General features: G+C 37.2%; 1 protein-coding gene across 2 annotated transcripts; it reads right to left on the reverse strand.

Annotated features, from left to right (window-relative positions):
• On the reverse strand, positions 1-11,983 carry LOC132306937 (uncharacterized). Of its 2 annotated transcripts, XM_059804544.1 has the most exons (8): positions 11,705-11,983; positions 10,689-10,781; positions 5,274-5,425; positions 5,047-5,180; positions 4,661-4,887; positions 4,289-4,495; positions 1,571-1,651; positions 1-780 (listed from the first exon to the last, which is right to left on the reverse strand). In XM_059804544.1, exons 1-8 carry the CDS (start codon positions 11,749-11,751, stop codon positions 513-515), a joined length of 1,209 nt encoding a protein of 402 aa, XP_059660527.1. In that variant the 5' UTR covers positions 11,752-11,983; the 3' UTR covers positions 1-512. The 2 variants fall into 2 exon arrangements, with proteins under 2 accessions (XP_059660527.1, XP_059660528.1); XM_059804545.1 differs by lacking the exon at positions 10,689-10,781.
• Between the last annotated feature and the right edge of the window lie 3,256 nt (positions 11,984-15,239).

Below are 15,239 nucleotides of genomic sequence, written 5' to 3' on the forward strand. Positions count from 1 at the left end.
TTTGTTGATGTGATCGTGTCAAATAAGAAGCAAAAAGGGCAAGATGAAAATATCAACAAATGTTATAAGACCATTTGCAGCTAAAAATAACCAGAGGTATTAGTCCACAAATCACTCAATGAGTGGATTTGGTGAGCACAAACTTGGATTCTTAGAAGGTAAGGGTGTCTCCATCAAGATCAATCAGCATGAAGCTATAGTTTGGCACATGTAGGTCAAAAAACTTACTTCTAATCTAAGTAAATGGACGGACTGCGATATCCGATCATGGACTACTATAGAGTGCTCGACAAATATATATATCTATATATATATATATATATATAGATGTATGTATGTATATATATACCCTGGTGACATTAAAACAAAGCTCAATGTTGTTAACTACTTCAAACAAACAGTCCGGAAGAAAATAGTGATTTCATACGACTTTGATGAATATAAATGAAGAAATCAACCTCACCATTTCCCCTAAAAATAGTGATTTCACAGATGAAGGGGAGTATCGGTTATCAATTCTGCAATTCTTGCCTCAAATCCAGACACCAACACCTATAGTTTGAGCTGGATATCTCGAAAAGCTTATCTGGGGTCATATTCTCGAGTTCCTTGGATTTCCAAGAATCGAAACTGTTGGTAAACATACTTCGGGTATTGGAAGTAGCAGGAGATGTTCCGATTCCTTCCAAGCCATGATCTTGAGCACGCATTCTCTTGTACAGTCTCATTACAGATACACAATCTTCAAATGGATCATGCACCCCGGACTGGATATCATACCTGTAAAGCCAAAGCCGCAAGACATCAAATTGGTTGGAACATTTACACCCCGATACGTTTCTTATAAACTATCGGTAAGTGTGTTAATGATACTTGCAGCTATAAAAATAGATCAATAAGAAAATTAGAAAATATTTATTAAAATTTTGCAAATAGAGTTAGTTTTATAAGTTAACAAATTTTGTCCTTTTTATGCATAGTATACTGCGGAGATCCCTACAACCTCAAAATTGGATAATAAACAGAAAAGTTTGAAGCTAATTTTAGCAGGCTTAGCAGCAGAAAGCAGAAACAAATAATAATAATAATAATAATAACAACAATAGATATATATATATATATAGAGAGAGAGAGAGAGAGAGAGAGAGAGAGAGAGAGGGAGAGAGAGATTATTCCCTTTTTCAACGTTTGACCTCCCAAGCAGATGCTGCTTCCAATTTTTTAGTAAAGTTAATGGGAAAAACTTTAGAAGAGCATCTGATTGAAACTATTAACTCCACAGCCGGTTTAAGAATAAAAGGGAAAAAATAACGTAAAAGGCAAAGCTATAGAGTCCTTATCAGGTTGTATAACCAAAAGAAATTTCATTTGTAAATGCAGATTTGTATTATTTTTACAGTAAGAAAGCATTATCAGCCAAATACTCAATGAAAGCAAAAGAAAAGTTAAGAATTGTATAATTAAACAACATCAGATAACAATTCAGACATAAACATATATATGTACATATTATATAAATAAATATAACAAGATAACAAGCAATAAAGCAACAGGAAGCCAAGTAACTTGCCCTAGATATGACTGAGTGAGATATTTGAGTGAGTGGCTGACCAAATTTGTTTTCATTAGTGGACGATAGTTTGCAGTATCCCTGCATGCAGACAGAAGTAGCCGTGAGGAACAAATCTGGGATTATTACAATTAGCTGGGAGCAACAAATCTGGGAATATCTCTATGCAATAAAAGAGAATTATTTTTCAAAAAGTAGAAAGTTAAGATACCAAAAATTCTGTGAACTCAGTTGGCTCTAAAATCAGGGAATAGAGGTAAAAACAACACTATTACCCAGGCAAATAGACCCAGCAACTTCTATCTTCAGCTAAGAACACCACGCGTATTAAAATCATACCTTCTGTATTTAATTGGACCAAAAAAAATGATATTTAAAAACAATGGTAAGAAATGGTAGTACCAGAAAATTTACCAACACTTCTGGCAATTTATAATTAAGATCATTATTGAAGAAAAGGATTAAAGGAAAGAAGAATAAGGGAAAACAGTGGAAGGATGAATCAGAAAAGGGGAAAGAGAAGTATCTAACTTGCTAAAAGAGTGTGTGTCAGTTTCCAATCGAGATCTGATGGTCGCATTCACCTTTAGTTCTTTGGCACAAACAAAGCCAAAGGCTAAATTTGTTTTTAACTCTTAAATCACCCCCTTTACATTTCACTAATTGTATGCATTTCTCTTTGGTTACATGGACGTACCATGGGGGGAAGGGCGAAAAAAAAAGTTCATATTTTTTTGTGTAGCAGTTGACAAAAATTAATCAATTTTCCAAATATGACATTCAGAATGAGTGAAGCAAAAAGCAACACAAGGAGTCGGTCTCTTTTCTAACAAATAAACGAGAGTACAATCAAGACTCGATCAAAAGCAATAGCTCAAACTGACTACCAATAAATGCAAAAGATAATATCAACTCTTCATTTCCTAGAGTGACCTATACGTAATATACAAAAGACTAACTCAAATTTTATGAAACAAATGGACTCGTTCAATACATAAATCATAACAAAAATAGCTTGATTTTCATAGCCATCCCCCTATATATAATAATAAATAGCTGATTTGTAATCCCTCAAGATGTGTTATGTTTAGAAGTATGCAAAGTTGAAATTTTCCAAATGGATGAACCTGTAGGTCACATATAAGAGAGGAGATAAGATTTCTTCCAAAGATAACAAAAGTCATGGTCATCATACAACTTTCTCAATGGAATAAAATAGGGTAAATTACTCAACTCCCCTGAGGCTTGAACTTATTACCGGTAGATGAAACTTATGAAACAATCACCCTCACACCCCATTTCTGAGTTGAGATTCCTAACACCGTCAAAGTCTATTATAAAAGTACAAAAATTCCCTCTAATAATTATATATTTAATTACCCCAATTTTCTCTTCTCTCTCTCTCTCTCTCTCTCTCTCTCTCTCTCTCTCTCTAACCTAACCTCTCTGCAGACCCATGTTTTGGGCAGAACTATTGCTACTGATAGTTCCTTTGTTTTTTTCACCATCTTCTTCTTACCCATCAATTTTCTTCTGCACCAAACAAAGCTCTTGTTAATCGATTATTCACCAATACCCAATGACCCAAATCCAGAAAATGAAAGAAAACAGACAACCACACCTCAGAAAAATCAAAGTCTTTATCAATAACCCATTTCATGGTGGCGTTTGAAGCAGCGGTCGGTAACTCCGGAGAGAAGATCGGGTGATGACTGGCGGCAAACGGCATGGTCGTTCATCATTCGACAGTGATGTTGAGGTCGCTGGAGAAGTTTGGTTTGATTGGTTCCGGTGCCACCACCTTCACCATCACCAGTACTTCTTGAGACACACAATCCTCTCTCATCTTCATAATTCACTCAGTCTCTCTCTCTGACGCATGCACACAATCAAACGCAGAGGCAACAACTTCAACACCTAATCCTCTCTCATCTTCAAACTCCAGACCTCCAATCTCAGCAACATCTACAATATCTTCTCCGATTACATCAATCCCTTGATCATCGCTCCAAACGCCAAGAAACCCTCCAATCCCATCAACAAATACCACTGATACACCCTCCGATCCTTACCAGACCATCGATACACCCTCCACTCCTCCCCTTCCTCAACCGTGACCTACCACGGCTCCCTTAACGCCAAAACGCCCAAACACAACCAAATTGGTTCACAAATTTCTCCCCTTCCTCAACCGCGACCTACCACTTCTTCCCAAATGCCAAAACTCCTAAACACAACAAAATTGGTTCACAAATTTTGGTGTCAATGCTTCAGTTATATGGCCTCCGAGAAGATGCAGATCCTCACAATCGAAAGGGAAAAGGGGTGGTAGTGGATTGGGTTGTGCGGATGAATTGGTGGTGACGGAGAGAGAACCCAGAGAGGAGATAGGAAGGGATGGTGGCACGAGTTTGAGTCGTCGATGGTGACGGTGGTCCATCTAATTTTTATATTATGTGTATATTTAATTTCTATAATAAACATAATCTAATTAAAGGGCAATTTTGACATTTAAAAAAAATATTACCGGAACTAACAGCCCTTTAACAAAATGGGGTTGATTGTTACTTTTACCAAAACTTAAGGGAGGTTGACTTGCATTATTTTAAAACTTTCATCAGATAGTAATAAGTCCAAACCTCAGGGGAGGTCATGGTAATTTACCCAATAATATCACGGGATGCTTTGCTCAAACAGCCAACTCCGAAAAGAGCTTACCTTAGCAGGTGATCAGGATAATTCATTCTCAAGCAATCCAAATCATGCTCTAGACCATGACCTACAAGAAGCCTACCCTTTCCACCATCCAATCGTATTCTCCCAATGGACTCTCCATTGTACAAGATTTGTAGAAGTCTTTCTTGCACTTCCTTGAGCGGGATGGCATTCTTTAGATGCTCTTCTGTTATGCCTGTTATTTCACATCTGAAAAAGCAAAAAGTAGGGGATGGTATAAATGATAAGAACACCCATCGCAACAGCCTTATATGTATAAATGATAAGAACATCCATTCCTAACAGTGCTATTTATATAAATACATACAGATATCTAAACTAAATGAAAACAGATAATATAGCGCACAGAAATACCTGTAGTTAGTGACAGGAATTTGAGGTTGCACATAAGTATGGAAAATGAGATTTTCATCTTCATCAATAAGGCATACCCTAGCACAAAGATCAAGTGACCCATCACTTCCACCACCAACCATTTCACAATCTATGGCAACGGCTTCAGGACCTCTTCCACCATATTTTCCATTGTTCAAGGTTGGAATATCAACTTCAGATTCAGGAAAGGGCGTTATTACTGCTCCCTTCATCAATTCAACACAAAGACAGTAAGATCTGTGTATTAGATATATAATAGCAGCTACCATTCTGACTCTACTTCTTATCAAGAGAGCTTAAAAAGCACATGGTCCTAAACTTCTTAATCCGCATATGATACTGGAATATTTCTCTGACCAACTTACAAGGGGAGCAGGGGCAGGCAGGCAACAAATCTCTTTATGTCCATTAAGAGAATCAGGGCTGTCAAAGATTTTCATGCAAAGATTGCAACCTCTGTCAGCATAGATCCTTGAACAATTTGCTTTGGGTAATGGACCTAATCAATTAAAGAAAAAGCATAAGAAAGAAAGGAACCAAGATAATCAATTTATAAATAGATAACTTGAATTAGCATGACAAAGAATTTCACCAGTTATATGCTCCCTAAGTGACTCAAAGGATTTACAATGCTTTTGGCACACCCCACATTTAGGCTGATGTACAGAGTGGTAAGAGGCTTTCATGTGTTCAATGAGATGCTCCTTCTTTTTATACTGCTTGAAGCATGCTGGGCACTTGTGCCTGTAAACATGAGAAGCCACATCAGTTGTTACAGATTGATGTCTACTATGCTACAAGATTAATGATTAGATTAGCTTAAATTTAGAGAAGACTTGGGAGTAAATGCTAGCGGAAAACTATGAGCTTTTCACTAAACTAGAATATACTAATCTTAAATCCTGGCAGATAATGATCAATATTTATTGAGATAATCCATCAGAGGTACAATGGTAAAGCTTGGAGTGACAAGCGTGAGAACACAAGTTTGAGTCTTCAAAGCAGTCCCTTATGTTAAATGTTAAGTCCATCTCTTAGTATTCTCCTCCTAGTAATCTGCAAGGAGTGACATGCACTAGGAAATCCACCGGGAGTGACTTTGAGGACAGCTTGGGTATCCAATTTTAAGAGTCATGCACAACTCATGATGTATGAGAGCAGTCATGTTCAACTCTCATTGAACTGTAAGTGCAGATGTAGTACATAATCCCACGGGAGATGAGAGTCAATTTCACTCTCCAGATGTGACAAAAAATATATGTGGCTCCATTGGGAGCATGAAAGAGGGTTGTATGCTCAAAGTTGGCAATTTTGATAAAATTTGTGTATGACGCCGCTAAGACGTCTATGCAATGAAAAATAGGCTACCTCTTCTAGAGTAACTTTATGAAGAACATACCTTGATTTTGTGGCCCGAATTTTGTTTCGGCCCAAGTTGCGTTGCAACCCGAAAACGAAAAAAAAAATTGCTACATTTTTTCACTTGGGGATCCTGGACCCCATTTAGTACTCTCTTGTAGCCCAATATATAAAGGTGTATAGGGCTTGGAGTGGGTAAAGAGAAAACACTGAAAATCGAAGGAAAGAGAGTGAAAGTAGGAGCTAGGGTTTGGGGTTGAAACTTATAATCTCCCGATTTTCGCATAGTGGAATCTTTCACTGGATCTTCATTTGGACATAGGCTTGTTTTAAGCCGAACCATGTAAATCTTTGTGTTCTTTGTGTGTGGCATGTTTGTTCTTCTATTGTAACTCTTGGTTCGTTGCATTTATCGTAACAAACTGGTATCAGAACTTTCAGTTCAAAGCTAGGATGGCGACCAAGTTTCTAGAAATCGAGAAGTTTAACGGCAAAAACAATTTCAACCCGTGGCGGGTTAGGATGCAAGCTATGTTGGTTCAACATGGGTTATCTGAAAGGGGAAGAGTGTGTCAGAAAAGATTAAGAAAAAAAAATGATATTATTGAGAAAGCACAAAGTGCGATTACGTTGCGCTTCAGTAACAAGGTTTCGCAAGATGTTTCTGGAGCTATGTCAAACGGGTTGTGGAACAAGTTGGAGGCTCGATGTATGATGAAATCTCTTCCGAACTACTTGTATCTAAAGAAACGGTTGTTCACTCTTCAAATGCACGAAGGTCCATCTCTGAAAAACCATCTTGACAATATAAACAAGTATCATCATGGACTTAAATCATATTGATGTTAAAATAGAGGGTGAGGATCAGGCTATTATTCTGTTGTGTTCTCTACCACACTTGTATGAGAACTTTGTCGATACGATAATGTATTGCAAAACTATTTTTTCCATGGAAGACGTGACATTAGCTTTGAATTCAAAGGAGTTGCATAGAAGGACGTTTGAGGGCAATACAGAATGTTCGGCAAAGGGGTTGGTTGTTAGAGAGAGAATGAATCAGAAGGGAAGGTCTGGAAGCAGAGGTCATTCTAAGTCTAAGAACAAAAATTCTCTGAAGCCGGTGATGTGGCTGTTGCAAAGGGTAATGATTCAGATTGTGATAACATTCTCAGGATTTTTGTCAGCAGTTCAAGTGATGAGTGGATTCTTGATTCAGGTTGCTCGTTCACATTTATCTGAACAAGGACTCGTTTACCTCTTATCATTCCACTTATTAAAAGGAAGTCCTAATGGGGAATAATGTGTCATGCAAGGTTGTAGGTATTGGTACAGTTCAAATCAAGATGTATGATGGCATAGTGAGAACACTGACATCAGGAACTGAGAATAATATGATTTTCCTGGGTACGCTGGATTCCATCGAGTGCAGTTACAAGGCTGGAGGTGGAGTCATTCAGGTCTCAAAGGGTGCTTTTGTAGTGATGAAGGGACTGAAGAAGCATGGTTTATATACGTCGCAAGGTAGCACAGTCACGAGTTCAGCTGCACTATCGTCCTCAAATCCGGATTCAATACTATCGGATTATGGCATATACGGCTTAGGCATATGAGTGAAGAGGATGGATGTTCCGAATAAGCATGTTTTTGCTTGGTGGCCAAAAAACCGAGAAGCAGGATTTGTGTGAGCATTACTTTGGAAAACGGGAATCCATAGGACCAAGGATACATTAGATTATATCCACTCTGATCTTTGAGGTCCTTCTCAAGTTGTTTCATATGGTGATGGTAGATATACGATGGCGCTAATTGATGACTATCCTTGCAAAATTTGGGGTTGTATTATGAAGCACAAGACAAGAATGAGGCTTTTATCACGTTCAAGCAGTGGAAGACCTTGGTTGAGAAACAGACTGAAAAACAGGTCAAGTACTTGATGATAGACAACAACTTGGAATGTTGTGACGAAAAAATTAATGAGTTATGCAAAGATTACAGGATTGCGAGACGCTGCACATTGAGAAAAACTCTGAACCTGGATGGAGTTGCAGAACGGATGAATAGAACACTGTTGGAGAGAGCATAGTGCATGCTGTCCAATGCTGGGTTAGGCAAAGTGTCATGGGCTGAAGCTGTTAGCACAGCTTGTTAATTGGTGAACCAGATTCCACCGACTGCTATCGACTCTAAGACTTCAAAGGAGGTATGGTTTGGTTCTCCTGCTAGTTATAGTAATATGAGAATACACGAATATTTAAGCGTATGCATATGAGGGAAAGCTTGAACCGAGGGAAAAGATATGCATACATCTTGGTTATGACCCTGAGGTCAAGGGATAAAGATTTTGGTGCCCAGATGCTTAGGGAAAGAAGTTACTTGTTAGCAGGGATGTGACCTTTCATGAGCCTGCGATGCTTACTCCATAGAAGAAGGTAGTTGATTCAGCAAAAGCTCAGGGTGTTGGTGAGCAAGTGGAGCATTTACAGGTTTAGTTAAAGGATGTTCTTGATTGGTCGAATGCTAAGCAGGTGCAGTTTTGGTCTGAGAAAGAAGATGCACAGTTGCAACAATACAGTTTGGTAAGAGACAGGCTGAGGAGGGACACTAGGCCATCTCAGAAGTATGGGTTTTCTAATGTTGATTCGGTTACTTATGCACTTAGTGTGGCAAAGGGTATTGATGAGCAGGTACCACATACTTATCATGAGGCCATGATAGGTGGAGAATTAGCACAGTGGTCTGGTGCGATGAGTGAGGAGATTGAGTCTCTTCATAAGAACCAAACTTGGGAGCTAATTGAGAATCCTAAAAGCCAGAAGATTGTGGGCTATAAATGGATCTTCAAGAAGAAGGAAGGAATCCCAAGAGTGGAAGGTACAGGTTTAAGACACGTTTGGTGGCGAAGGGCAAAACACAAAAAATAAAGGGACGAACTTCAATGAAGGCTTTTTCTCCTATGGTGAAACATAGCTAAATCAGGGTGTTGTTACTTGATATGATTGGTATGTATGACTTGGAGCTTGAGCAGCTTGATGTCAATACTACGTTCTTGCATGGGAGTTGGAAGAGCAAATTTATATGCATGATCCTGAGGCGATTGAGATTCTGAGAAAGGAAAGCCATGTTTGCCTACCGAAGAAGTCCTTATATGGGTTGAAGCAGTCTCGTAGACAATAGTACAAGTGATTTGACACCTTTATGGTTGGGAGTGTCTATAGCAAGAGTGAGCTAAGATAGTTCGTATTTGTACTTGTTGTAGGGACATTTCATAAATCAACATGTTGAAGCCTTAACTTAGTGTAGAATTTGAGATGAAGGATTTTGGTGCCGCAAAAAGGATTTTGGGTATGAAAATTCATAGGGATAGAGGAGCGGACATATTGTATTTGTCACAGAGAAAATACATTGACAAAGGTGCTGGAACACTTCGATATGCAAGCATTAAAGACTGTGAGTACTCCATTGGCAACCCACTTTAGACTTTAGACACGACTGTCACCACAGACCAATGAAGAGATGGAGCACGTCTCGTGTTCCTTATAGTAGTGTAGTTGGTAGCATCATGTATTCTATGGTGTGCACTAGGCCAAACATTTCACATGCGATTAGTGTACTGAGCAAATACAAGGATAGACCTGGGAAGGTCTATTGGCAGGCTGTGAAATGAATATTGCGGTACTTGCGAGGCACTGCAAATGTTGGCTTAGTCTATGCAGAGGCAACGACACGTATGGGAGTGATGTTGGGCATGTTGATTTGGATTATGCAGGAGATCTTGATATGAGGAGGTCCTGAGAGTGTATGTCTTCGCTCTTTGTGGGAGTGTAATCAGTTGGAAGGTGACTTTGCAGTCCACAGTTGCATCGTCTACTGCTGAGACTGAGTACATGGGAGACATAGAGGCAACGAAGGAAGCTATATGGCTGAGAGGCTTGGTTAATGATTCGGGCTTGCAACAGCCAGAGTGACATACATTGCACTTCATCAAAAATGTGATTGCACTGGGTGTTATTGCAGTGAGGTAGATAGGGACAACAGAGAATCCGACGGATATGATGACTAAGGTCATTCCTACTATCAAGTGAACTTAATTGGTGTTTGTAGTTGCTGAGGCCCATAGGGGCATATGGAGAGGCGAAAGGAGTAATTGGGATCATCGAGCTTGGTGGAATTCGAGTCAAGGTAGAGATCTGTGATGTTGTGGCCTGAATTTTGTTTTGGCCCAGGACGCGTTTCAACCCAAAAACAAGCTTTGTGGGGGCCTCAATCCCACTAAAGCCATGGGGGTTCAGGGGGTAGCGCCCACGAGAGAAATTTTTTGACTCGTTTATTCACTTGCAGGTCGTGGACCCTATTTAGTACTCTATTGTAAACCGATATATAAAGGCGTTTAGGGTTTGGATTGGGTAATGAGAGGACACTGAAAACCCAAGGAATGAGAGCGAGAGCGAGAGCTAGGGTTTGTTCTTGGGTCGCTATGTTTGTTATTTCACCTTCGAATGGTGTAAATGCCTTTTTAAAATAAAATAATAAAAAAATCATCACAATTCAATACGTTATTAGGCAACAAAAAATGAACAATTAAGAGGGCCCTGGTTCTCATCTGTCCAGGGTTTGCCTCCCCAACGCTCCATTATAGCCCCTGACTAACCTGGTGCTGTAACTGTGGGGTCGGCTGCAGCATCCCCAGTTTGTACCTTGGGGTGGGTCCAAAGGGCCTTGCCCAAGGGAGTTCTGGTGCCAACTAAAAAAAAAATGAACAGTTAAGATTTCTATTCCACAAAATATGTATCTCCACCAGACCATACTTTTATTATAAATCTAATAATTTTAATAACAACTTTTTTACCATGTATCTACATATGGCCACACATTGACTCGGATTCTATTGCAAAATTGTAACAACCAGCAACTGCATGAATATGGAGACAAAACATGCACAACATGCATCCATGCATAACTAGTCAATAAATGTAACATCACACACAAAAGATTGAATTGTTCCACAAAAAATTTCAGCATACATATAAGCGATTTGATTTGGACTATAGGCCACAAAAATAACAGAATTAAACAAAATTCATAAACTAATTCAATCTTTAAGCTTAAAATAATATGATCCCACAAGTGTTGTTGATCATAGAGTCTGATAATAAACTTTACATCAAAGGGTAATAAAGAATATTGAATGAGTGAAAATTTTAACTTTAAAAATTCTAAAAAGAAAGTTTGAGATAGTACCAAAGGTACCAGGAAATAAAAACTAGTTCCAATACACCATGAATCTCTCAAATCTGCACTATTTAGTCAGATTAATCACGATGACTGCCAGGAAACAAACTCAATTGAATCAAGTGTACAAGCTAATTCCGTCAATTGTAATTTAAGCTACAAGGTTCTACAGCCAACTTGCAAACTTAAAAGGATAATGTGGCACAATATAGTGAAAATCTAAGACATAATTTAGGCCGACCATGATGATTGTCTGGCCAAATCTACATTAAGCATAAATTTTTTTTTTTTGGAAATTCGCTAAGCATAATTTAGTAAAAGAGCGAGATGTAATTAACTTGCATTTGAATTACAGAAAGCAAATCATGAATATTCATTAGTAGAATCACAGTGAGAACAACACTGCAAAAGCCTCAAATGAAGAGAGAGAGAAACCTTGTCGTTATTAGGGTTTTAGGCAGGTCATCTGCTTTGTAATCCATGCAGTGAGGAGCTGAAAATGACGGGAACGAAAACGCAGCAAACAAACTAATTAATACCGATAACTATAGATATATATAAGTAGTACAATGGAACTGGAATCGAGATTGGATGACGATGGGTTAGGGTTTAGAGTATGGGGGTATCATCACTCCGGTACTCGACCCTGTAAAAGCCAAAAACCCTTTCTATTTCTGTGCAAGGAACAATAATTGTGTGACGACGCTCGCACAATTATTATTTTATTGAATCGAGGAAGATAAATGAGATGACCCGCATGGATCGAGTGTACTTGAACCCGGTAACTCGTATTCAACTCATCTTTGAATAGAACTTTCTTTTTTTTTTTTTTTTTTTGGGTTATTCATCAAAATAATATTTCCTCTGTTCAAAAAAGAATGTCCATTTTTTATTTTTGGGTTGTCCCAAAATATTTGTTCACTTTCTTTTTTTTCAAATAATATATTTTATATCTTTTCATGAAATTTAAAATGTCAAACTTGAATATTCAAAACTTAAAAGAATAAGTTAGTAACTTTTTAGTGAGACAATATATAGCCCACATGTCTCTTTAAAAATTTTTACTTTTCCAAAAAAAGCATTTTTTTTGGGACAGATGGAGTATTTTGACGTCAAATAATCTCAATTCCTCAAATTTATATTCAAATTATTTATCAGATGCTACCTCCGCCCATAATAGTTGTCAATTTTGAAAACTTTGACTCACTATCATTTTTTATTTTTTTGAATCATTTGATGTCATATTCATTTTATATATTTATATATTACCTATATCCCACATTAGAGGTCTATTTTTATAACTTTGAAATATTAAAGCAATATAAGTGGAACACAAAAAAAAAAAAACCATCTTCATGGGTGTCCATTAGTGTGCCCACAATTGTTGAAGATTCAATCAAAACATCCCCAATCTACCAGCACATCAACGTGCTCACCATTTCTAGTAGTTCATATAATTATCACATCTAACACATAAAAGGCACATGATAAACACTCCTACAAACACAAGGCTTATCACTAATATTCCACTTAATTAATTTCTTAAAAAGGATTCAAAAAATTAATAAATCCTCCTATGACAATCCACTAATGTCTTCATCTCAAAAAGATTAAAAATCAAAGTTCACAAAATTAGGAACGCTCATGTAGTAGTCCTCAGAGCTGCTCACATAATACTGCAACCTCTGGTGTTTTCGTCGCTGAAAAAGTGTGTTACATTATCAACCACGGCCATAGGCCTTTGGGAATAATAGCCAGTATTTGCAGGAGCCAACATTCTTGGATCATAGTAGTCATATGGATGCAGTGGCCTTTCATGAACAATGGGTTGAATATGTTGCTGCCTATATCCATAATTCTGGTTGTACCCCGGCCATTCATCTCCGTGAGATGGGGAGTAGTTGTAGCCAAGGCCCTCCCGGTAGGGATGTCCACCGGGATGGTCCCAGACCGTCCCGGCAGTGTCCCTTGGATGCACGCAGCCATTACCAAACACCATGGTGATATTGGCTACCATCTAGATAGAGATTTTTGCGTCTGCTATGGCGATTCTGCGATAATACAATCAAAATTAATGTCCAACAATACAATCAAGAACACAATAAAGTAACCAAAAACACCAAAATTATATATATTTATCATATTGTATATGCATATAAAATCCATTGAAAATTAGTTGAGTAAACATAGTGAAGGAAAGATGAATATATGTATATATATGCATACCAAATTGATAGCATTAGGGTCCATCTATGAGAGTTTTGACTAAGAATATGAATGGCTTTTCTTGATGTTTTCGAAGTTCCAAAAAGAGACAGGCCGGTGGTATTTATAAATGATCAGTGGGATTGATCCATGAATTAAATTTAGAAATGAATATCGGGTTACTTTAATTATCAAAAATATATTACACATTCCATATTGATAATCCACAAAAAAGGAAGAAGAAATCAAATTTAAGAAAGTGATCTAACATATTTGGGGAGGTTTAAACGGTTATGAGAAAAAATTAGAGCATGGTGATAAGTTATAGTAGACCTCAGGAAATGATAAAAGATCAAAGCCTTATCACCTATTTTGAGGGATTACGGTTCCTTATCATTATTGGCTTGAACACATGGAATCTAAATACATTCCATGATTTTAGGATGAAAAATATAGAAGTTAACTAATTATTCATTTTTGACTCCTAAACTGTCTTAAATGATGAGTAAACTACTCTAATTAATATTGCTTTAAAGGGTATCATGAGAATCCTTAGTACTTAAAACGGTCAAATATAACGTATATCGGTCCATATATACACACAATACACCATTTTTTTTTTTATTCAGTTGGGTAGCAGGGGAGAATAAATATAATGTTTTAAATTGTTTTTACCAATAGCTATAATATTATAATTTATAGAAGTTAATACTCTAATTTAAAAGTTATGTAACTTGGGATAATATTAATTTTAAATTTCTATAATGGTCCACTTTTCTTTCCTTCGAAATTTTCTTCCTTCCTTCCTATTTTCTTTCCGTACGTCTTTCTTCCTTCCTACCAAAGAAAGCACTAGTCCAATATGAATTTGGTGATTTCTGTAACTCTGTTTAGGCAACCAATAGATGCTGATTTCTGCAGGTTCATGTCTTCGTTGAGAAGGTCCATGCCTCCATGCAGTTGCATACTGATACTGTCACTGATGATAATAGTTAGCCCACACTGTAGTGAAACAGAGACAACTCAGAATGTTTTTCACTTTCCATAGTAATTGCACTATAGTTCAGTGCTTACATACACACAATATTTATCCAAATGCAATCAAGACTAACCCATCTGCTTCATCTGTATGTGAATTTCAACCTAATAATCTAAGGTTTCATTCAAAGCCTTTGGGCAGTAGTAGCACAGACCTGGACAAATCAAATTCTGCCTTTCATTCGTTGACAGCAGTGTTAACGATACCGAATTCTATGTTTGTTTGATTAATTGGTCTAGCCCTAGGTTACACCGAGCACGTCAAAGTCTAGATTTTTTTATTTAGAAGTGGGAATATATTAAGTTTAAATAAAATTATATTAACTCATGACATATATATTTTATATTTTTTTATTTATTTAAATCCATATACAAATATATTCATTATTATTTATTCCATTAATGATATATGTAATAAATAAGCTAACTTTTCTCAATAATAGATGCATGATTCATTTGTAATATTCTCCAATTAGAAAGTTTTTTAGTGGTATATTTTCAAACATGTATAATTAATATATGTGTGTGTGTGTGTTGGTGGGGAATTAGGAAAACAAACTCACAAATTGCAAAAATTGAATTTGCAAATTTTGTACGGATTCGCTCTCAAATCGCAAATTCGCGTGCGGAGCTTGAACGAATTGTGTGACTAAGGTCTAGCCATTAAAATCAATGTATCGAAATGACGCAAATATTCTTTTCTAAAACATGGTCTCTCTACCAAAAG

The sequence above is a fragment of the Cornus florida genome, unplaced genomic scaffold, assembly GCF_030987335.1.
Source record: "Cornus florida cultivar Cherokee Brave unplaced genomic scaffold, ASM3098733v1 CherokeeBrave_3.0.0_Hap2_Chr05, whole genome shotgun sequence".
Taxonomy (NCBI): Eukaryota; Viridiplantae; Streptophyta; class Magnoliopsida; order Cornales; family Cornaceae; genus Cornus; species Cornus florida.

Excerpts from the sequence above, each read along its gene's own strand:
- LOC132306937 (XM_059804544.1), bottom strand. The coding sequence starts at position 11,751 with ATGGATTACAAAGCAGATGACCTGCCTAAAACCCTAATAACGACAAG. Across the intron at positions 10,782-11,704 it reads AAAACCCTAATAACGACAAG|TTGGCACCAGAACTCCCTTG; the intron begins GTTTCTCTCTCT and ends TTTTTTTTTTAG. Across the intron at positions 4,888-5,046 it reads TGCCTGCCCCTGCTCCCCTT|GGAGCAGTAATAACGCCCTT; the intron begins GTAAGTTGGTCA and ends GAATTGATGAAG.